This window comes from Salmo salar, chromosome ssa02, assembly GCF_905237065.1.
Source record: "Salmo salar chromosome ssa02, Ssal_v3.1, whole genome shotgun sequence".
Lineage (NCBI taxonomy): Eukaryota > Metazoa > Chordata > Actinopteri > Salmoniformes > Salmonidae > Salmo > Salmo salar.
In genome coordinates, this window is record NC_059443.1 from 60962512 (window position 1) to 60985459 (window position 22948).

Below are 22948 nucleotides of genomic sequence, written 5' to 3' on the forward strand. Positions count from 1 at the left end.
CCTCTATACCAATTGTCAAAAACTCCAGCCACCCAAGTCATAAACTGTTCTCTCTGCTACAGCATGGCAAGTGGTACTGATGCACCAAGTCTGCAACCAACAGGACCCTGAACAGCTTCAACCCCCAAAACATTAAACTGCTAAATTGTTGGTTAAATATTTAGCCAAATAGCTACCCGGCTATCTGGATTCAGACTTTTTTTTTTGACTCATCACATACGCTGCTGCTACTGTTTATCATCTATCCTGTTGACTAGTCACTTTATTCTTAGTTATATGGACATATCTCCATCAATTACCTCGTACCCCTGCACATCGACTTAGTCCTGGTACCCTGTATATATAACCATTGTGTATTTATTATTACTTTTATTATTACGTATTATACATTTTTCTATTATTTTTCTATTTTCTTTCTCTCTGCATTCTTGGGAAGGGCCCGTAAGCATTTCACTGTTAGTCTACATCTGCTGTTTATGTAGCATGTGACCAATAACATTTGATTTGATTCGAGTGTTGCCTACCAATAGCAGTGGCAGCAGAGGAGAACTGTTTGCCAGTATCTTTGGCCATGATGAGTCTTTCCGTCTCCTTTTTGACGGGAGCGTTCTCTTTCTCCAGCAGCATGAATTTGTATTCTTTGGCCTCTTCACCGGTAGGACTGCTGGGCGCCACTGAGAAATAGGCAGCAAAAACATTCAGTATAAACTGGTAAGTGTCATGAATACATGATAAGATAGAGTAGGAGAGGATATCCTTTTACTGCAGTGGGCTAAATCAGGCTCACACAGATTGTTTCTTGTTAGTCTTAAACAAATCTACTTTGAGACAAAAGTAGACACCTCACACACAAGGTTATGGGCTTAAAAACAGAAGACACCTGTACCATGTTAGATATAGAATTTAAATGATCACATTTTGTGTTTGCATCCCAATATTACACTTCATATACATCAAACAAGAGGAAAAATATGAATAACATTCCACCCATGAGGCAACTAGAGGGCGATTTGGTAATTTGACTGCAGGACAGCGCTATACTTGTCTTCGTGCTGCCGCTGCTTGTACATATATACATCGAATCAAATGTTTTATGTCTATGGTTGCCTAATTGTTATCTATGCAAAACAAAGTATTTTGGACTCACCTGTGTTTGTGGACACCCCTGTGCTTGTGACATTTTTCTGCACACCATAGACTGCCAAAAATAGAAAGACATGCAGGGTGAATTTAACATGATTTAAACGTGTGAAATATAACTCCCACAATGAACATGGGCATTATTCTCTTGATCCCAGTGGATTTCTGAACACTCAACACTCCATCCATACCTGTTTGTGTGTTGACTCCATTAGCTGTCAGGATACCGCCAGTGGTTGTGGCCAGGTTCTTCTGCATACCGTGAACTAGAGTTGGACAAAGGAGAGAAAACAGTCAATACTTTTTTATTTTTATTTTATTTCACCTTTATTTAACCAGGTAAGCTAATTAAGAACAAGTTCTCATTTTCAACTGCGACCTGGCCAAGATAAAGCAAAGCAGTGCGACACAAACAACAACACAGAGTTACACATGGAGTAAACAAGTGTACAGTCAATAACACAATAGAAAAAAAAGAAAGTCTATATACAGTGTGTGCAAATGGCGTGAGGAGGTAAGGCAATAAATATGCCATAGTAGCGAAGTAATTACAATTTAGCAGATTAACACTGGAGTGATAGATGAGCAGATGATGATGTGCAAGTAGTAATACTGCTGTGCAAAAGAGCATAAAAATAAATTAAAACAATATGAGGATGAGGTAGGTAGATTGGGTGTGCTATTTACAGATGGACTATGTACATCTGCAGCGATCGGTTGCTCAGAATGCTGATGTTTAAAGTTAGTGAGGGAAATGTACGTCTCCAGCTTCAGCGATTTTTGCAATTCGTTCCAGTCACGGGCAGCGGTGAACTGGAGGGAAAGGTGGCCAAAGGACGTGTTGGCTTTGGGGATGATCAGTGAGATATACCTGCTGGAGCGCGTGCTACGGGTTGGAGTTGTTATCGTGACCAGTGAGTTGAGATAAGGCGGAGCTTTACCTGGGGGGGGGTTATATAGGCTGGTATGGATTGTCAAAAATGACAAAACACTATAAAGCTCAATGTATCAACATTTTTAAATATGTTTAATTAAAATACATGTATTTGTATTTTAAAATACAAAAATACGTTTGCAAGTAAACAGCACAAACAGCAACAATATTCTCAGTAATGGTTACAGAAACGTTTCACTTGCTATGACTGTGATATGTTGTTGTTTATCTACCTTAGTTGAATACACTGACTCTAAGTCACTCTGGAAAAGAGTGTCTGCTAAATGACCAAAATGTAAATTATGTGAACATACTGGGTATTATTATTGGCCTTGTTCTGGGGTAGAGCTCATTAGAATACTACTCAGAATGCTTTGCAATTGTTCATTATTACATATACATTTATATTTAGTTAATTTAGCAGATGCCCTTATGACACCATAGTGCCATCAGACATCTGATACCAGGGCAGGGTGACATGGAAGCCACAAAATTGTGAATGATATAAAAAATGGCAGTTGTGGGAAAAGTACTCAATTGTCACACTTGAGTAAAAGTAAAGATACCTTCATGGAAAATTACTCAAATAAAAGTGAAAGTCACCCAGTAAAATACTACTTGAGTAAAAGTCTAAAAGTATTTGGTTTTAAATATACTTAAGTATCAAAAGTAAATGGAATTGCTAAAATGTACTTAAGTATCAAAAGTAAAAGTATAAATCATTTCAAATTCCTTATATTAAGCAAACCAGACGGCACAATTTTATATACAATTTTTTTTTATTGACGGATAGCCAGGGGGCACACTCCAACACTCGGACATAATTTACGAACAAAGCATTTGCGTTTAGTGAGTCCACCAGGTCAGAGGCAGTAAGGATGAGTGTGTGAATTGGACCATGTTCCTGTCAAAATGGGTGTCAGGGAAAATGTATGGAGTAAAAAGTGCTTTATTTTCTTTAGAAATGTACCGAAGTAAAAGTAAAAGTTACCAAAAATATTAAAAGTAAAATAAAGTACAGATACCCCAAAAAACGACTTAAGTAGTACTTTAAAGTATTTTTACTGAAGTACTTTACACCACTGAAAATGGTATAGAAAAGTATTTTGTATTTTGAAAATACAAATTACCGCTCTCGAAAGTATCTTATTACAAAATACACTGGAGTGAAGTTCAGCCCAGTGTAATACAAACGACTAAATACTCAGAAATAATTTAAATACATATTTCAAATACATGTAATACAAACACTGCCCATCTCTGCATACCAGTCACTTACTTTCAAATCTGTGAAGGGAACATGTGAACACTTTGGGAGAAAGGAAAGATTATTGGGACGCACCGATAGAGAGACAATAGATGTTGAGGGAGATGTTTACCAGTGCTAGAGGCAGAGAGTCCAGAGTTCATGGACATAGAGCTGAGGGCCAGGTTGTTCTGAAGCCCTGTGGCTGTAGAAACATTGATAAACACCCACATCGAGTGAGTCACACCCACAGTAACATATACAGTACTCATTGACAATGAAAAAATTAGGAGACATTTTCTTTTTTATGATTTTTATGTCATACACAAATCTAGTTAATTTTAATCATGTCCTTTTTATCTCTTGGATTAACTCTGTTCATTTATATAAATGAACATTGATGGTGTGAATGATTAAATTCAGAATACATTTCTGTTGGCACAATTATCACTCCGTATCATGCTTCAATCTTATTATTTTTTTACCCTTATTTAACTAGGAAAGTCAGTTAAGAACAAATTCTTACTTTCAATGACAGCCTAGGAAGAGTGGGTGCCTTGTTCAGGGGCAGAATGACAGATTTGTACCTTGTCAGCTCAAGGATTTGAACTTGCATCCTTTCAGTTACTAATCCAATGCTCTAACCACTAGGCTACGCTGCCTAGTAGTAGTAATTGTGACTGTATATTTGGTGATGTCTATTGCTGACCTGTGAGTGTGGTGGGTGAGTGTTGGAGGGTGGAGCTGGGGGACCGGTTGATGGCGTTGCTGTGGTAACCATAGCCTCCAGCCGTGGGGCCTGACCACACGTAGGAAGGCATTCCTAAGTCCAGGGTGGCGCTGTTGTACTGGCCTGGGAGAGAGGGAACGGGTTAACTGGTTTTATGTATGTTTATTTAACCTTTATTTAACCTTTACTTAACCAGGTGAGTCAGTTAAGAACATATTCAGGCCATCTAACGCATCAGTGATTATTTATGTACTTATACACTTGTGTAATTACTACTTATGTACCTGTTCATTTATTTCAGAGTGCATTTATTCATTTACCATATTCATTTATCATGATTATACTGGTGAGAGTGTGTACCTGACTGGGAGCTGTTCGGCCTGGTTCTGGTCTCTACGCTGGCCTTCCTGGGGATAGGGAGGGTGCTGGTGGGGGAGCGAGGGGGGCTGATGCTGCTGGAGCGGCTCCCCTTCAGCAGCCGCTTCACATCATCCAGCTCCGTCCCTACACGCCACGGAGGAACAGACTCTGGTGTCATCTAACGTCACTTAGGAAACGTGCAGTGTGCAGGCTTTTCAACTGTTTTTTAATTATAAAGACCGATTTTTTTTATCAAACTGAATTTATCTTCCATATTCAGCTTATCTTCAAGCATCCACGTTCCATTTCCTTTCCACGTTTTCTGACTGAGTCTTATTGTCTCCCTATTTGTTGAAGTCAAACTAATATCATCTTGGTCCACGTGTATTTTCCAGGGCAGGTCGGGTGAGTCATAGGTTAGCGATAAGAGCTCATGTGGTATTAGGCAACTCACATCTTTTGGCTGTGGGGGAGGCACTCTGCAGTCTGCATCTGATCTCACTCTCTGGAACAGGACACACAGAATAGAATAGAATAGAATAGAATAGATTAGAATAGTGTAATCAGATGTGTTCTATTTTATTCAAATACAGCCACTTAAAATTGCTAAAAAAGAATAAGTGCATTCGGCGGTAGTGTGTGGTCTGATTGATGGTGCTGTGCTGCTAACAGCTAGTACCTCTGCTGTGGCTCCGCCCTCTGGTGGGTGTATTGGCAGTTGCATTTGCTGCAGCTGAAACAATCAATTATCAAAAATCAATTATGTCATTTTTAATATCCACTTTTATTAAACATAGGAACGAAATACATTTTGAAGTCACATTTAAGATTGGTAGTTACCATATTCTCTCCTTGTGTATTCCGGAGATGAGTTTCCACTGGATCTTCCTGAATACACGTAAGAAAAACACCACTATTGATTACTTTTCCTTCTTCCTGTCATAACTGAAGTTATACTTCAACTTCCTAATGATATTCTTAATGACATTATTATTGATATCTGCACCTGTACTAAAGAGCATCAGAGGACCTTAGGTAGGGCCAGTAGTTTCCTGACCACATGACAAGACTAAGAAATGGTTGCGCTCCCTCGCTCAGACGTTTCATTCATCAGCCAATGGTTATTTGCCACGTCATCGACTGTGTCATTGACTGACAGATTGCTATAACATATGATGTGGTTAGCTAATACGTAAAATACCTATCCAGGCATTGTAAGATCTGGCAGGCATCAGCAACACCTAGGCAGAGGAAAGCGCCCGATATCTGGTCTTAGGCTCCAGTGGTCATGTGGTCAGGAAAGAAATCCTAGCCCTGGATATAGGGCTACGTTCATAACCAAGTGGGACGGTGGTATTTACCACATATGACTGGGAAAAGTCCACTTGAATGCCCCTCCAACTGGTAATTACTAGTGGGAACCTCGTCTATTATCCCTGAGCTTCGACTTCTCCCACATGCTGACCTCTGACATCTACTAAGGAAATTACCTTGATGAGAGCATTTTCAGCAGTTAAATGCAACAACAAAACATTATTTCAAAAAAGCAATCTATTAATATGTTTTTTGAACCCTATAATTAGTTTACAAGCATGATAGCTGTACGTTTAGTTTATGTTTGACACAGCTTGTTGGCCATTAGCCAATCTGTGTCTCTCAATGAGTTCAGAGCACTTGAATGCATCCAACTGGTATTTACGACTTCACAACTGGTAATTACCACCTTCCCACTTGGTTATGAACACAGCATATGAATAGGGTTAACCTCTGACCTTGTCACTGACCTTCGTAGCCCATGGAGCGGGCGATCATAGTGGTGGTCATGCTCTTTCTCTCCATGGGGGTGGGGGAGAAGCTGACAGCAGAGGATGCAGACCCCTGTGCCCCGCCCCTCTTCACGCCACCTGAACCCGCCTCTGCCGAGGAGCTGTAGTTGGACCTGGTAACCGTGGAAACGGTCACAGAGCCCAAGCCGCCGGCCGACATTTTGGCACTAGAAGAATCCCCTCCTCCAGTTCCGGTACCAGAACTAAAGGCAAAACCAGAACTAGAACCAGAACTGGAACCAGTGACAAAGCTGCCTCCTCCTGCTCCTGCTCCTTTGGAACTAGAGACAAAACCAGAACTGGAACCACCAGTAAGACTGGAACTGGAGCTTGACATAAGACCCCCTCCAGAATTGGAGAGGGAGCCGCTGGTTTTGCTAGCCCCAAACGATGCCCCCGAGGCCCCTGAAGACCGAAAAGCTGCGCCAGAGGCCCCTGAAGCACCGGAGGATAAAGAGGGGGACTCTATAGTGGTAATGGTGGTTGATTTGCTGACGGATCCCCCTCCGTACCCAGACTTAGCTCCACCCCCAGACCCGGCTGCAGCAGAGGAGGATACTAGCACTGAGCTACTGCCTCCTGTGATGGCTCTACTGGTAGACTCTCCTCCTCCAGTAGAGAGCAGCCCACTCCTCGAAGAGAGACCACCTGAGGCTAGAGGATGAATGGAGAAAAATAATGATTAGGACTTATACAGAGCGGAGAGAGAGTGACTTTTTCTTATACAGTAGCCTGACATATAACAACGTAGCCAGGGGGTTCATGCACCCCCAAAATCTGAGGGGGCACAAAGTACCTGAGGATGGTTGGGGGGGAGTATGGAAGGGGACTACTCTAACTTGATTGATAGCCTGAAATTGCTTCATGGTAGCTAGTTACGAGGTTGGGAGATTGGGAACCTATCTGAGCTAGCTGAAGCCAACTTCATAAAATTGCTAAGTGGCTAGTGGTATTAAAGACAATAAACAAACAATCACCAAAAAAGTATATAATTTTTTTTATATAGGACAAATCTCAGGGGGCACTTGCCCCTGTGTCCCCTATGGGCATGATGCCTCTGAATGTAGCTTAGCTGTCTATATATCTATTGAATCCTATAAGTAATGGATTATATATCAGTTACCATAAGAGTTCTATAGGAGCATCTAAGCTCTTTCATTGGAATAGTTTAGGCTGTGATTGACAGTACAAGAAAAACGGTCTTTTACAGGATTCTGACTGCAGTCCAAACGAGCAGGTGTTAAAAAACTGGCACACTGTGCCAAAAAAGAAAAATAACACAGATGTTTTTTTGGATCTAGATTTTTTTTAAATGTAGACTTTTTCCACTGGCGCTCTGTCTGAGCATGTCTTGAACATGTTATGGCATAGCTACTGCTGCTGCTACCACTGCTCTGAGAGATGACCTTCCTCTCCACAACTGAAACTCCACTAGAAATGCTGGAGGACACACTCTTCTGGTTGGAGACGACAGAGTTAGTGATTCCCTCTTGTGGAGAAATGAGGTACAGTCAGAGACCAATGATGAGGACTTGGGTCCTGTTCAGTGATGGAAAAGGTACCCAAAAGCCATACTTGAGTAAAAGTAAAGATACCTTAATAGAAAATTACTCAAGTAAAAGTGAAAGTCACCCAGTAAAATACTACTTGTAAAAGTCTGAAAGTATTTGGTTTTAAATATACTTAAGTATCAAAAGAGAAAGTATAAATAATTTCAAATTCCTTTCATTAAGCAAGCCAGAGAGCACCATTTTCTTGTTTTTTAAATGTACGGATAGCCAGGGACACACTCCAGCACTCAGACATCATTTGCAAATGAAGTATGTGTGTTTAGTGATTCTACCAGATTAAAGGCAGTAGGGATGACCAGGGATGTTCTCTTGATAAGGGTGTGAATTTAAATCATGTTCTGTCCTGCTGAGCATTAAAAATGTAACAAATACTATTCGGTGTCAGGTAAAATGTATGGAGTAAAAAGTACATGATTTCCTTTAGGAATGTAGTAAAGTAGAAGTAAAAGTTGTCAAAAATATAAATAGTAAAGTAAAGTACAAATACCCCCAAAAAACTACTTAAGTAGTACTTTCAAGTATTTTTACTTAAGTACTTTACACCATTGGTCCTGTTTGAATACTTTAGAAACGCATCCTCCTTTTTTTTCCCTTGAGGGAAGCACAGATCTATGAGTGATTGAATAGGTGCAAGCAAGGTTACCACCCGTTTACTTCACCAATCCAACCATTCAGATCTGTGATTACATCAAGGAAGGTAGGAAGGAAGGATGCATTTCTGAAGTAATCGAACAAGGCCCCAGACTGCTGAAAATTATCATGAATTATAATCACTACCAATAATGATAGTATGAAAATATATTTTTTTACGAATTATAGAAACTCAACGTTTGGATGGACAGAGGATAAATTCATATTTATGGGATATTATATTCACAGGTACATGTAGTGTGTATAAATTATGAAAACCTTCAGAAAGGACACAACTCACTTGGCGGCAGTGATGTCAACCGGGTTGTTGTGGTTACTGTTTCTTTGACAACTATGGGAAAAAAAAGATACATTGACAATTCAGATATAGGTTTCATGTTAAAATGTATTCCTGGCCAACAACACCTGTAATAATCTATTTGAAGAGTACCAGGTTCAATATCATGGTAAACTGCAATAATGTCTTGTGGCCGATAGGTGACATCTATAGACCATATTTGGTCATTGAGAACGACTTCAAAAAGACACATTTGTATTTGTGTGTGTCATTCCAAACCTTCAGTCTGTATCAAAATCAAAACAAGCTTCTATAAAGCCAAAACAGCAAAGCAAAATATAACATCTATTTTCTCTAGAATATTCAGTGACTTCTTACCCTTGCCACCGGCACCAGCATTTACAATCTTGGTTGTCGTTAGATTGTCCATCCCATATTAACTGTTTCAAAACAGAACATGTATTTATTTTTACATCACATTTATCACACTGATGCATGCAGAAAAATCAAAGGAAGTTACTGTATGGAAAAATCAAAATAACTAACAGGACTTCAAACTATATAGATTTGTCAGAATTTGTATTTTTTAGGGAATTCTTACAAAGTAGTTCTCCATATTTGGCATTATGTACTACTAGTACTCTCTTTCTATCTCTCTCTCTCTCTCTGTTTCTCTTGCTCTCACACTCTCCCACCCTCTGCTATAAACATTCCACAGTTCCCTGATTGAGAATGTGTTGTTGATTTAAGCGGAGACCCTAGCCTTGGGCAAGCCAAGGTGTGTACTGTGTATTGTATTCACCTGATAAATGAGAGCTCTATTTATAAGGAGCAGTGATTTACTGGCGGTGCCTATAGATTTTCCGGTGAAACTGAAAGGGACTCAGACTGAAATCAGATCTGGGTGTTGAAATCATTTAGAAGTTAAGTTCACTATACCACTGATACAAGATTTCAGTCATGGCCAAAGGCTCCTGTCTAATAACATAACATGATATAACATGACATAACATACCATAGCATAACATAGCATAACATGACTTAACATATATCTGACACAACAGCATCTCTTGGACGGGTTGTTTCAATAGCATTGTCTGATGGATGTAGTGTGGACAGGTTCTACAACAAAACCATGGTCAGGATTTAGCCTACACTAGGAAGGATAAAACTGTAAAAATGTACAAATACACTGGCCACAAATGGATGCTAATGGATATAAAAATTGGGAAAATACTGTGTATATTATTCTAACGTAAGCTCATCTCCTTATTAAAGAACAAAAATGTAATCCTCTCTCTAACTCGTCAGTGTTATTTATTGTGGACGCTAACATGAACAAGGCCAGACCTGTGTGGATTCCTTATTGGCTGCCTCAATTATTCTCATCATCCAAATAAGCCTGAACTTACAATTTCCATGTAGATTTTTTTAATTGATTACTTGAATCATTTGACACATACTTGAATACTGAATTCTATGTGAAATGATGATGTATTATAAATACTGAATAGGCTACTACTTGAATCACTGTCATTCAGAAATTCATATCCACTATTGAATATGAAATATGACCACTTGTAAAGTAAAGAATGCTTTATAGCTACCCCCACATGGTACACAACGGTGTCATGTTACATAGTAGATGACCTATGACCTCTAACTAGCATCACCAGGTCAGGAGGGCAGTCTATGTCTGCGTCCAAAATGGCACCCTATTCCTATAGGCAATCCAGAGCTCTATGGACCCTGGTCAAAAGTAGTGCACTTTGTAATGACTATTTACTCTAGGGTGCCAATTCAGACACTTAACACACAAATACTTGAGGCAAATAGGATTATCTATACAAATAGATACCGATGAAATCATCAGTATGTGGTGGTAATGACCGTCAAACACAGTTCAATTACTTGTTTTTTGCCCTCAAGAAAAGCGGAGGAAGATGTTGAGGTTGACAGAAGGAAGTATCAGTTGCCATAGGCTGTGTGTACATGTATATCACACCTGTGTATCACCCCTTCAGTTACAGGCTATTTGCAACACTCTCCCTTCCACAGCCACATATTGGTGAGAGGAGACCTCTTACAGCTGCAGATGTATCCGTTTACCTCTTTGATGTATATGAAAAAAACACTGACATTCTAAGCACTGAATCCATCACAGTCTTGATATGGTGCAATATACTGCTATACTACCTAACTGGCACATTGGATTTGGATTTGCAATTAAATGAGGAAATTATAATTAAGGGTAGGCATAATTACCGGAAGGCATAATTTGGCAACAATTAGGCATAATATCTCAAAGAGCTTAATTATGCAGACAGCAACACAATTATTCCAATCGGCACTTGAATTTGGAGGGATGAACATGTGAATGTGATCCAAAACAATAAATCAGCGTTCCTCCCCAAAATGTGTAATGAACGTGTTATTATGTATACACAGGTGAGACATAAACAGGGGATAGATTAGTACTGCCTCTATTTGGTTTGTAAAAACAAAAAAAAACAAAAAAGGATTATGCCTACCTCCGTTTTCCTCTCTCCTCTAGTTCCACAGAAAATGATTTGATGGCACCAGCGATCCTATGTTCTTCTGCAGTATCTCCAGGTGCGTTATGGATACGGTCCGCGGTGTTCATGCGCTGTATGTGCCTGGCCCGTTTATGTATGAGTCTTTTCTGACTCATTGCTTCTACCGTACCAACATGTTGGAACAAAACCACTGGAACGGTACTGTGACTTCAGCCGGTGACAGACACTGCTTTTGGATAGGGGGGGGGGGGGGGGATGTCCAGGGAAAGGAAAAGTAGATGGGTGGATGAAATACTGTAAATGAGTGGATAAAATATGGATGGATTTGCGTAATTAGTAGTATTTTTCTAAATAAGAGACATAGGCTATTCTAGTCCAGTTGGGATATTTACATGTTCTATAGCAAGGAAGTAAATACATTTCTGCATTTTGCACTGCATGGCCTATGATGCAGTTGAATTTGAACTTGAAGTTGAAAAAGGTGAAAAATACAATTAAAACATACCTAGATAATTCTGAATGTTAACATGGACTTGCTTTGTTTATTTAGGCCTAGTTAAGACAGTGAGTAGTCTAGGCCTATCGAGTTGCAAAGTTGAGAGAGGAAAATAACTTCATTCTTTTAAATCTGGAAATGTAAAAAATATTACATAGTCTACTTATAGTCCATGTGCAAAGCCTAGGCTACTGTGATGGGGTGTTTTATTTTGAGTTGCGTGGGAATCATAAAGTAGCATCAAATTCCACACTGTGTATCCAAATGGCCATTTGTTTTTTTTATTTGGTTGGGCAGTGACTTCCTTGCTCGTCATAAGGCTATCTATCATGTAATCACACAAATGAACTAAAGAGAAAGCTTCTGAATATAAGACACAGGTGAGGGTGTATATTTGCACGGATGAGTTTGTTGCCATGCTTGAATCTAGGAGAGTCAGTGAGGCCTGTTGTTTAAGTGTATTACATCCACATGGTGTCAGACTCCCACCTGAACCAGGAATGCACTATGGCCTCTATTTATATCCAGTGTAGCTGAGAAAAACAAGAAATATTTGCACTGTTTTCCCTCCTCCAAGCATCCGGATCTTACAGTGATTAGACAAAAATGTATATTTAAAGGTTGGAGTGATTTGAGATTCTACAGTGAAAGGATTTTAATACGACCATGTACACACCCACCTGTTTTTCTCCTAACGTTTAGACTGTTGTTATTGGCTGTGCATGAATTACTGACAAAAATGCATTTATCTTTCCCTAACTGTAAGAAAAATGGCTGAGAGCAAGACATTTATGCCAATACAGCCATTTCCATGATGTTTAAAACCACTAAAGCTGTCTGACTCCGACCCTGTTTCTGCAACCCACTTATCTCTCAAGTTGTTCGATTCCCAGAAGATTCATTTGTTGTTTAGTCAAGTCTTTCTATGAATTTTGTAAGATTTTGTACTTTAGTACCTTCAACAAGACAGTGTCGTTGTCTGAACAAGTCTGAGTGAAACATCCTGAGTGAAATGGGTTGTCAAATTCTTTAGTGACAGTTAAGCGTCCATTTTGATCATTCAACACTCATGGAGTTCTCTGGACTGCAGAAATATATACAGTAGCCTCCAATGATTTATTTCCTTTTTTTCTACATTCTTTGCAATCCTATCTAGGCCTATATGTTAGTCCTCTTTATTGACTCTAACAACAAAAACTGGTTGGTGTAACGATGTACGCTGAGAGTCGGAAAGCAAGTTCAGGGAGTGAATACATTTCGTAAATAAACGAACACGTACAAAACAAGAAACACGAACAGCACACCGACATAAAACAGACACAGAAACAATAACGCCTGGGGAAAGGAGACATAAATAGGGCAGGTAATCAAAGAGGTGATGGAGTCCAGGTGAGTGTCAATAAGAGCTGGTGCGCCTGACGATGGTGACAGGTGTGCGTAATCATCAGCAGTCTGGTGACCTGGAGGCCAGAGAGGGAGTATTGTCACGGCTTTCTTCGTCGGAGGACGATATAGCGAAATCGTCGTCTGAAAAGGTGGACCAATATGCAGCAGAGTTGGTGTTCATTTTCTTAATTAATTAAAGACCGTTGAACACGAAAAACAAGAAAACAATAAGCACGACCAATGACAGTTTTGCAGGCTCACAAAAACACGCAATGCAAAAACAATCTCCCACAAATACAAGACAAACACACCCAACTAATATAGGACTTCCAATCAAAGGCAACACCAAACAGCTGCCTTCAATTGGAAGTCCACCCCAATTAACTCAACATAGAAACACACTCACTAGACTACACATAGAAATACATAAACATAGACCATAACTCAAAACCCGGAAATAATAAATCAAACACCCTCCTAACTAACACACCACCCTGAACCACATAAAACAAATACCCTCTGCCACGTCCTGACCAAACTACAATAACAATTAACCCTTATACTGGCCAGGACGTGACAAGTATACGTGACAGTTGGATGGCTAGCAGAGTTCTTTTGACGTGTTAGCCTGGTTGGGCTAAACTGAGCTGTCACTTCAGCAGCCGTAATATGAAGATTTACCATGTCTTAACTTATAGCCCAGGCCTAGCGTGCATTTAGTGACGGTATTAAAAATCCCAAACTCTTAACCTGAAGGCAAAGAAAAATCAGAATGGCATGTTCGAGTCTAGGCAGGCATGGATTGTGGATTTCAACCCACTCCTTGCTGCTATTACATTATAGAGAGAGGATAAAGAGTGTCTATGTTTGTATCCCAAATGGCAGACTATTCCCTACAGTGCACTACTTTTGACCAGGGTTGTGGTCAGGCGTAGTGCACTATATTGGGAATAGGGTGCCATTTGGGATATATATTCTATGTGCATAGAAGGATAAAAATTAGTATAGATATGTAGTTGAATACTAGTTTTAAACATGGGAGTGGATGTAACGGTTAGGTTACCCAACAGAAAAAGACATATAGTACATGAATTCTGAGACATGCCACAATTTTTTCAACCGTCTCCCATCATCTCTCTGGCAGTCGCAATTAGTTGTTAAGAAAACTACTGAGGTGTTAAGCAGGTGACAGTTATAGGCCCTCTCCAAATCTGGGAGCTACTAAGGTTGCGTGAAGTATGGTGCCAAGGTGCCAACATCACTCAGCGGTATTACTTTGGCTGGCAAAGGGGATCTTCAAACACTGCATTTCCAGCTAGGAAAAATACATTGCTTTGGGGATTCTAATGAATTCCATGGCAATAGTCAAATAATGCTTAATGGTGTTGATTTAGTGCATAAGGATATTCCTTCACAAACAAACAGTGGGTTGTAGCCTATGAATCACATATGACTCTGTCTCTTGGCATAGACAAGACAGAAACTATGTTCCCCTGGCTGCTTCTGAAGACATGTGGTTGTAAACAATGTTTGGGAAAAGCCTGAGAGATAATACATATTCTACCTACATGTTGCGTGTATCTTAAGAAATGCATGTAGCTTTGTGCCAGGTCCTCATCGTACTTGTAGTCCTTGTTTTTTTAAAAAACAAACAGTAAAATATAATAGTTAGTCCTCCGAGAAGGAAATTATCTTCACAAACATTTTTCATGTATTTTGTGGTTCAATCCAAGCTATACAGTACGTAACTGTGTGTGTATGAAGGTAACGTAAGGGGCTACATGTTCTGATGATTTCTTTAATGAATCACGGGTTTTAATAGCGTTGAATACTAAATGCCTTAGGATAGCCTTAGTAGGACTGCTATGAATCTTCTCCCACAATGCACTATGGTTAGTCATTTGGCCTCTGGGTGATGTTGAAAGTAGGTCCCACTGAACACCTGTCCTGTAAGTCCTATAGCATTCATTTGGCTATATCTTTTTTAGTTATTTATTTATATGAATCGTCTTTTAACATTTACAAAATAAATATGTGTTTTCAGATTAGGCCTATAGGCTTCTTCTAAACATTTCAAGGTAATGCATTGTGAAGTTCCTTCTTTGTTATGTGGTTGTATGGGTCAAGCCTTATAGAAGTGGACAATAAACTGAAACAACGCATAGTCTTAATCCGTTTTTGTTTTGCAGTGCCTCAAGAAAAGACTGACTGGTTGAGTCACACCTTGTAACAAATTGGGTACAAGATCCTGAAAACCACAATGCACCACAGACAGGGATTTAAAGTTGTGTCAGAGAGCAGCAGCAGGCAGCTTACCTTTGGGATCCTCTAGTATCTTACCCTGCAGTCATTGTGACATTAGCCTAAATGTTACGACCTCCACAGACAGACAACCATGCAAGGGTGAACCTTATAGCATGTCCCTGAGGAGCAGGTAGGCCTATCTCTACTAACCTAACTACACTGAGCGGACAAATCATTAGGAACACCTTCCTAACATTGAGTGGCACCCCCTTTTCCATCAGAACAGCCTCAATTTGTCGGAGCATGGACTCTACAAGGTGTCGAAAGCGTTCGACAGGGATGCTGACCCATGTTGACTCCAATGCTTCCCACAGTTGTGTAAAGTTGGCTGGATGTCCTTTGGGTGGTGGACCATTCTTCATACACACAGGAAACTGATGAGAGTGAAAAACCCAGCAGCGTTGCAGTTCTTGCATGAACAGGTGCGCCTGGCACCTACCACCATACCCCATTCAAAGGCACTTAAATATTTTGACTTGCCCATTCACCCTCTGAATGGCACACAAAAACAATCTATGTCTCAATTGTCTCAAGACTTTAAAATCCTTATTTAACCTGTCTCCTCTCCTTCAACTACACTGATTGAAGTGGAGTTAACAAGTGACATCAATAAGGAATCATAGCTTTCACCTCGATTCAACTGGTCAGTCTATGTCATGGAAAGAGCAGGTGTTCCTAATGTTTTGTGTATTAAGTGTATACAGTACCAGTCAAAAGCACCTACTCATTCAAGGGTTTTTCTTTATTTTTACTATTTTCTACATTGTAGAATAATAGTGAAGACATCATAACTATGAAAGAATACATATGGAATCATCTAGTAACCAAAAATGTGTTAAACAAATCAAAATATATTTTATATTTGAGATTCATTCAAAGTAGCCACCCTTTGCCTCGATGACAGCTTTGCACAATTTTGGCATTCTCTCAACCAGCTTAATGAGGGAGTCACCTGGAATGCATTTAAATTAACAGGTGTGCCTTGTAAACATTTATTTGTGGAATTTCTTTCCTTCTTAATGCATTTGAGCCAATCAGTTGTGTTGTGACAAGGTAGGAGTGGTATACAGAAGATAGCCCTATTTGATAAAAGACCAAGTCCATATTATGACAAGAACAGCTCAAATAAGCAAAGAGAAATGACAGTCCATCATTACTTTAAGACATAAAGGTCAGTCCATCCGGAAAATTTCAAGAACTTTGAAAGTTTCTTCAAGTGCAGTCGCAAAAACCATCAAGCACTATGATGAAACTGGCTTTCATGAGGACTGCCACAGGAAAGGAAGACCCAGAGTTACCTCTGCTGCAGAGTAAAAGTTCATTAGATTTACCTGCCTCAGAAATTGCAGCCCAAATAAATGCTCCACAGAGTTCAAGTAACAGACACATCGAATTGCTGCAAGAAATCACTACTAAAGGACATCAATAAGAAGAAGAGACTTGCTTGGGCCAAGAAACACGAGCAATGGATATTAGATGTGTGGAAATCTGTCTTTTGGTCTGATGAGTCCACATTTGAGATTTTGGTTCCAACCGTTGTCTTTGTGAGTCGCAGAGTAGGTGAACGGATGATCTCCGATTTGTATGGTTCCCACTGTGAAGCATGGAGAAGGAGGTGTGATGGTGTGGGGGTGCTTTGCTGGTGACACTGTCTGAGATTTATTTAGAATTCATGGCACACTTAACCAGCATGGCTACCACAGCATTCTGCAGCGATATGCCATTCCATCTGGTTTACGCTTAGTGGGACTATCATTGTTTTTCAACAGGACAATGACCGAAAACACACCACCAGTCTGTGTAAGGGCTATTTGACCAAGAAGGAGAGTGGTGGAGTGCTGTATCAGATGACCTGGCCTCTACAATCACCCGACCTCAACCCAATTGAGATGGTTTGGGATGAGTTGGACCGCAGAGTGCAGCCAACAAGTGGAAAAAGAAAAAGTAGCCAACAAGTGCTAAGCATATGTGGGAACTCCTTCAAGACTTTTGGAAAAGCATTCCAGGTGAAGCTGGTTGAGAGAATGCCAAGCGTGTGCAAAGCTGTCATTAAGGCAAAGTGTGGCAACGTTTAAAAATCTAAAATAAAAAGTATATTTGGATTTATTTAACACTTTTTTGGTTAATACATGATTCCATATGTGTTATTTCATAGTTTTCATGTCTTCACTATTATTCTAATTTGTAAGTCGCTCTGGATAAGAGCGTCTGCTAAATGACTTAAATGTAAATGTAAATGTATTCTACAAAATAGTATAAATAAAGAAGAACCCTTGAATGAGTAGGTGTGTCCAAACTTTTGACTAGTACTGTAAGTCTATGCTACTAACCCACAGTTTTGGGACATATTGTCACAACTACTGCCGAGGGTGGTTCCTCTCCCTGTTCGGGTGGCGCTCGGCGCTCGTCGTCACCGGCCTACTAGCTGCCATCGATCCCCTTTTCGTTTTTCTGTTAGTTATGTCTTTATTAGTTGCACCTGTGTTCATTTAGGTAATTTGCGGTGTTATTTAAGCTCGCCTCTCCACCTGTTCTGTGTGCGGGCTTGTTACGTGTTTTCACTGTGTTTGTGTAGGTCATCGTGTTGTTGGACTTTGGGTTTTTGTTACGCCCTGTTGTGTTTGGGCATATTTCTCTTTTGTGGTACTTATTAAATATATATTGTACCAAACATTTTTCTGCTTCCTGCGCCTGACTCCACACCCACGACGTCCAAGCGTTACAGAAGCCCGCACCTACGACATGGAGTCAGCAGAAGCAGCCACCACTCCTCTACCATTGATGAAAGAACGGGTCCTCCATCACACCACCGTCCTCCATCGGATTGGGTCAGCCATGGACCAGATGATGGAGAGGATGGATCGATGGGAGAGGAGTGGTCTTCTCCCTTCACCTCCGGCTCACCCGACGAGTCCACCTCCTCCACTCCCTTCCCCGTCTGGATCTGGGGCACTGCGTCTTTCGCCTCTGAGGGAGTACGCTGGAGCAGCGGCAGGGTGCCAGGGATTTCTATTACAACTAGAGTTATACCTGGCGACCTTGAGGCCGACTCCCTTGGGGGAGGAGAGTGTGAGCCTCCTCATCTCCTGCCTGACGGGTCGAGCATTGGAGTGGGCCAACGCTGTTTGGAATGGACCAGACTCATTGAGGAATAACTACCCTGAGTTCACCCGCCGTTTCAGGGCCGTATTCGATCACCCCCCAGAAGGACGAGCGGCGGGTGAACGACTGTTTCATCTTAGACAGGAGATGAGGAGCGCGCAAGACTTTGCCCTAAAGTTCCGGACCTTGGCTGCTGGGGCTGGGTGGAACGACAGGGCCCTAATGGACCACTACAGGTGTAGTGTCTGGGAGGACGTCCGCAGGGAGTTAGCGTGTCGGGATACTACACTCTCCCTAGATGAACTAATCGACATGTCTATACGACTGGACAATCTGCTGGCTGCCCGCAGGCGTTCAGAAAGGGTCCTGTCAGTTCCATCTCCTAGCCTGCCTGGCCCATTCCTATGGAGCTAGGGGGAACCGCGTCAAGGGGAACCGGAGGAGGGCGCCTCTCCTGCACCAATTGTGGTCGACGAGGACACACGGCTGACCGGTGCTGGGGGGGGGTCCCTCTGGGAGTCGAAGACAGGCAGAACACTCCTCGTTCATCCCAGGTGAGTCAGAACCACACTCACCCAGAATCCTCTGTTGGTCACATGTTTGTCTTAATTTTTTTCCTTGATTTTGCTCCCTTTTCCCAGCATAAGGCGCTAGTCGATTCAGGCGCAGCTGGGAACTTTATGGATAGCGGACTCGCCCTTAAGTTGGGAATTCCGCTGGTACCGTTAGATTCCCCTTTCCCCGTGCACTCCTTAGATAGCCGACCATTAGGGTCAGGGCTGGTCAGGGAGGCCCCGGTGCCACTGGACATGGTAACGCAGGGGAATCATAAGGAACTAATTAGTTTCCTTCTTATCGATTCACCTGCGTTTCCAGTGGTGCTGGGGGTGCCCTGGCTAGCCAGTCACAATCCCAAGATTTTGTGGAAACAGGGGATTCTCCAGGGATGGTCAGAGGAGTGTTCAGGTAGGTGTCTGGGTGTTTCCATCGGTGCCACGTTGGAGAGTCCAGACCAGGTTTCCACTGTGCGCATTCCCCCTGAGTATGCCGATTTGGCTCTCACCTTCTGTAAGAAGAAGGCGACTAAATTACCACCTCATCGACAGGGGGATTGTGCGATAGACCTCCAGGGTAACGCTGCGCTTCCCAAGAGTCATGTGTACCCATTGTCCCAGGAGGAGACGTTGGCTATGGAGACATATGTCACGGAATCTCTGGGGCAGGGGTACATTCGGCCCTCCATTTCACCCGTCTCCTCAAGTTTCTTTTTTGTGAAGAAAAAGGGGGGAGGTTTGCATCCGTGCATTGGTTATAGAGGTCTCAATTCCATTACAGTGGGGTTCAGTTACCTGCTACCTCTCATTGCTACGGCGGTGGAATCATTTCACGGAGCGCTTTTTTTCACGAAACTGGATCTCAGGAGCGCGTATAATCTGGTGCGTATTCGGAAAGGAGACGAGTGGAAATCTGCACTTAGTACCACATCGGGCCACTATGAGTACCTCGTCATGCCGTATGGGTTGAAGAATGCTCCAGCCATCTTTCAATCTTTTGTCGATGAGATTCTCAGGGACCTGCACAGGCAGAGAGTGATTGTGTATATTGACGATATCTTGATTTACTCCTCCACACGAGCATGTGTCTCTAGTGCGCAAGGTGATTGGTAGACTGCTGGAGCATGATCTATACGTCAAGGCTGAAAAGTGTGAGTTCTTCATAAAAAGCCGTCTCCTTCCTGGGTTATCACATTTACACCTCAGGGATGGTGATGGAGTGTCACCGCATTAATGCCGTGCGTAATTCGCCGACTCCAACCACGGTGAAGGAAGTGCAGCGGGTTTTGGGTTTTGCCAATTACTACCGGAGGTTTATCCGGGGTTTTGGCCAGGTGGCGGCTCCCATTACCTCACTATTGAAGGGGGGACCGGTGCGTTTACGGTGGTCAACAGAGGCGGACAGAGCCTTCAAGCAGTTGAAGGCGCTGTTCACTGATGCTTCCGTGTTGGCGCACCCGGACCCCTCTTTGCCGTTCATAGTGGAGGTGGACGCATCCGAGGTTGGGGGTGGGTGCCGTTCTATCACAGCGCTCGGGTACGCCACCGACACTCCGCCCCTGCACTTTCTTCTCTAGGAAGCTCAGTCCGGCGAAGCGGAACTATGATGTGGGGGACCATGAGTTGTTAGCTGTGGTCAAGGCTCTGACCGTGTGGAGACATTGGCTTGAGGGGGCTAGACACCCTTTTCTCATCTGGACTGACCACTGGATCCTGGAGTATATCCGGGCAGTCCGGAGACTGAATCCGCGTCAGGCACGGTGGGCCATGTTTTTCACCCGATTTCAGTTCAGGATTTCATATAGACCAGGCTCCATGAACACCAAGGCTGACGCGCTGTCCCACCTCTGACACTGAGGATAGACCCATCGATCCTACTCCCATCCTTCCAGCTTCTAAGCTGGTAGCACCAGTGGTATGGGAGGTGGACGCGGACATTGAGCGGGCGTTACAGATGGAGCCTGCGCCTTCTAATTGTCCTACAGGTCGTAGGTACGTTCCGCTTGGTGTCCGTGCTCAATTGATTCGATGGGCTCATACGCTACCCTCGTCTGGTCATCCTGGGGTGGGGAGGACAGTGCAAGGCCTTAGGGGGAGGTACTGGTGGCCCACCTTGGCTAAGGACGTGAGGTTTTATGTCTCTTCCTGTTCGGTATGCACCCAGAGCATACCCAAGGCTCCTAGGCACCTTCCTAGAGGGAAGTTACAACCCCTCCCCGTTCCACAAAGGCCGTGGTCTCACCTGTTGGTGGACTTTCTTACCGATCTTCCCCCGTCTCAGGGGAATACCACGGTTCTGGTAGTTGTGGATCGGTTTTCTAAGTCCTGCCGTCTCCTCCCGTTGCCCGGTCTCCCTACAGCCCTACAGACTGCGGAGGCTCTATTCACCCATGTCTTCCGGCATTACGGGGTGCCGGAGGACATCGTCTCTGATCGGGGTCCCCAGTTCACATCCCGTGTATGGAGGGCGTTTATGGAGCGTCTGGGGGTCTCGGTCAGCTTGACCTCCGGTTATCACCCTGAGAGCAATGGGCAGGTGGAGAGTGAACCAGGAGGTGGGTAGGTTTCTGCGGTCGTACTGCCAGGACCGGCCAGGTGAGTGGTCGAGGTACTTACCATGGGCTGAGTTGGCGCAAAACTCACTCATCCACTAACATATCGCCTTTCCAGTGTGTTAGGCTACCAGCCGGTCCTGGCACCATGGCATCAGTCAGACCGAGGCTCCTGCGGTGGAGGATTGGGTGCAGCGCTCCAAGGACACCTGGAGGGCTGTCTAGGAATCCCTGAAGCAAGCCGGAAGACGGCAGAAGAGTAGCGCTGACCTCCACCGCAGTGAGGCCCCCATATTCACACCGGGAGACAGGGTCTGGCTCTCGACCCGAAACCTACCCCTCCGCTTGCCCTGCCGGAAGCTGGGTCCGCAGCGTGTAGGGCCCTTCAAAGTCCTGAGGAGAATAAACGAGGTGTGTTATATACTGCTCAAAAAAATAAAGGGAACACTTAAACAACACAATGTAACTCCAAGTCAATCACACTTCTGTGAAATCAAACTGTCCACTTAGGAAGCAACACTGATTGACAATACATTTCACATGCTGTTGTGCAAATGGAATAGACAACAGGTGGAAATTATAGGCAATAAGCAAGACACCCCCAATAAAGGAGTGGTTCAGCAGGTGGTGACCACAGACCACTTCTCAGTTCCTATGCTTCCTGGCTGATGTTTTGGTCACTTTTGAATGCTGGCGGTGCTTTCACTCTAGTGGTAGCATGAGACGGAGTCTAAAACCCACACAAGTGGCTCAGGTAGTGCAGCTCATCCAGGATGGCACATCAATGCGAGCTGTGGCAAGAAGGTTTGCTGTGTCTGTCAGCGTAGTGTCCAGAGCATGGAGGCGCTACCAGGAGACAGACCAGTACATCAGGAGACGTGGAGGAGGCCGTAGAAGGGCAACAACCCAGCAGCAGGACCGCTACCTCCGCCTTTGTGCAAGGAGGAGCAGGAGGAGCACTGCCAGAGCCCTGCAAAATTACCTCCAGCAGGCCACAAATGTGCATGTGTCTACTCAAACGGTCAGAAACAGACTCCATGAGGGTGGTATGAGGGCCCGACGTCCACAGGTGGGGGTTGTGCTTACAGCCCAACACCGTGCAGGACGTTTGGCATTTGCCAGAGAACACCAAGATTGGCAAATTCCCCACTGGCGCCCTGTGCTCTTCACAGATGAAAGCAGGTTCACACTGAGCACGTGACAGACGTGACAGAGTCTGGAGATGCCGTGGAGAACGTTCTGCAGCCTGCAACATCCTCCAGCATGACCGGTTTGGCGGTGG

General features: G+C 43.0%; 1 protein-coding gene across 5 annotated transcripts in view; it reads right to left on the minus strand.

Annotated features, from left to right (window-relative positions):
• LOC106586738 (collagen alpha-1(XVII) chain) overlaps positions 1–11475 on the minus strand; it is a 31188-nt gene extending 19713 nt beyond the window's left edge. The window contains exons 1-14 of one of the 5 annotated variants that reach the window (XM_045707052.1): positions 11267–11474; positions 9114–9175; positions 8739–8789; positions 6749–6890; positions 6195–6439; positions 5251–5298; positions 5090–5143; positions 4865–4915; positions 4411–4554; positions 4030–4173; positions 3454–3525; positions 1332–1406; positions 1148–1198; positions 525–674 (exon numbers count right to left, since the gene is read on the minus strand). In XM_045707052.1, the coding sequence (XP_045563008.1) occupies positions 525–674; positions 1148–1198; positions 1332–1406; positions 3454–3525; positions 4030–4173; positions 4411–4554; positions 4865–4915; positions 5090–5143; positions 5251–5298; positions 6195–6439; positions 6749–6890; positions 8739–8789; positions 9114–9165 (1279 nt within the window). In that variant the 5' untranslated portion in view covers positions 9166–9175; positions 11267–11474. Of the gene's footprint in view, positions 1–524; positions 675–1147; positions 1199–1331; positions 1407–3453; positions 3526–4029; positions 4174–4410; positions 4555–4864; positions 4916–5089; positions 5144–5250; positions 5299–6194; positions 6891–8738; positions 8790–9113; positions 9176–11266 lie in introns of all 5 variants that reach the window. The other 4 variants (XM_045707046.1, XM_045707044.1, XM_045707045.1 and 1 more) reach the window with 4 other exon arrangements.
• Between the last annotated feature and the right edge of the window lie 11473 nt (positions 11476–22948).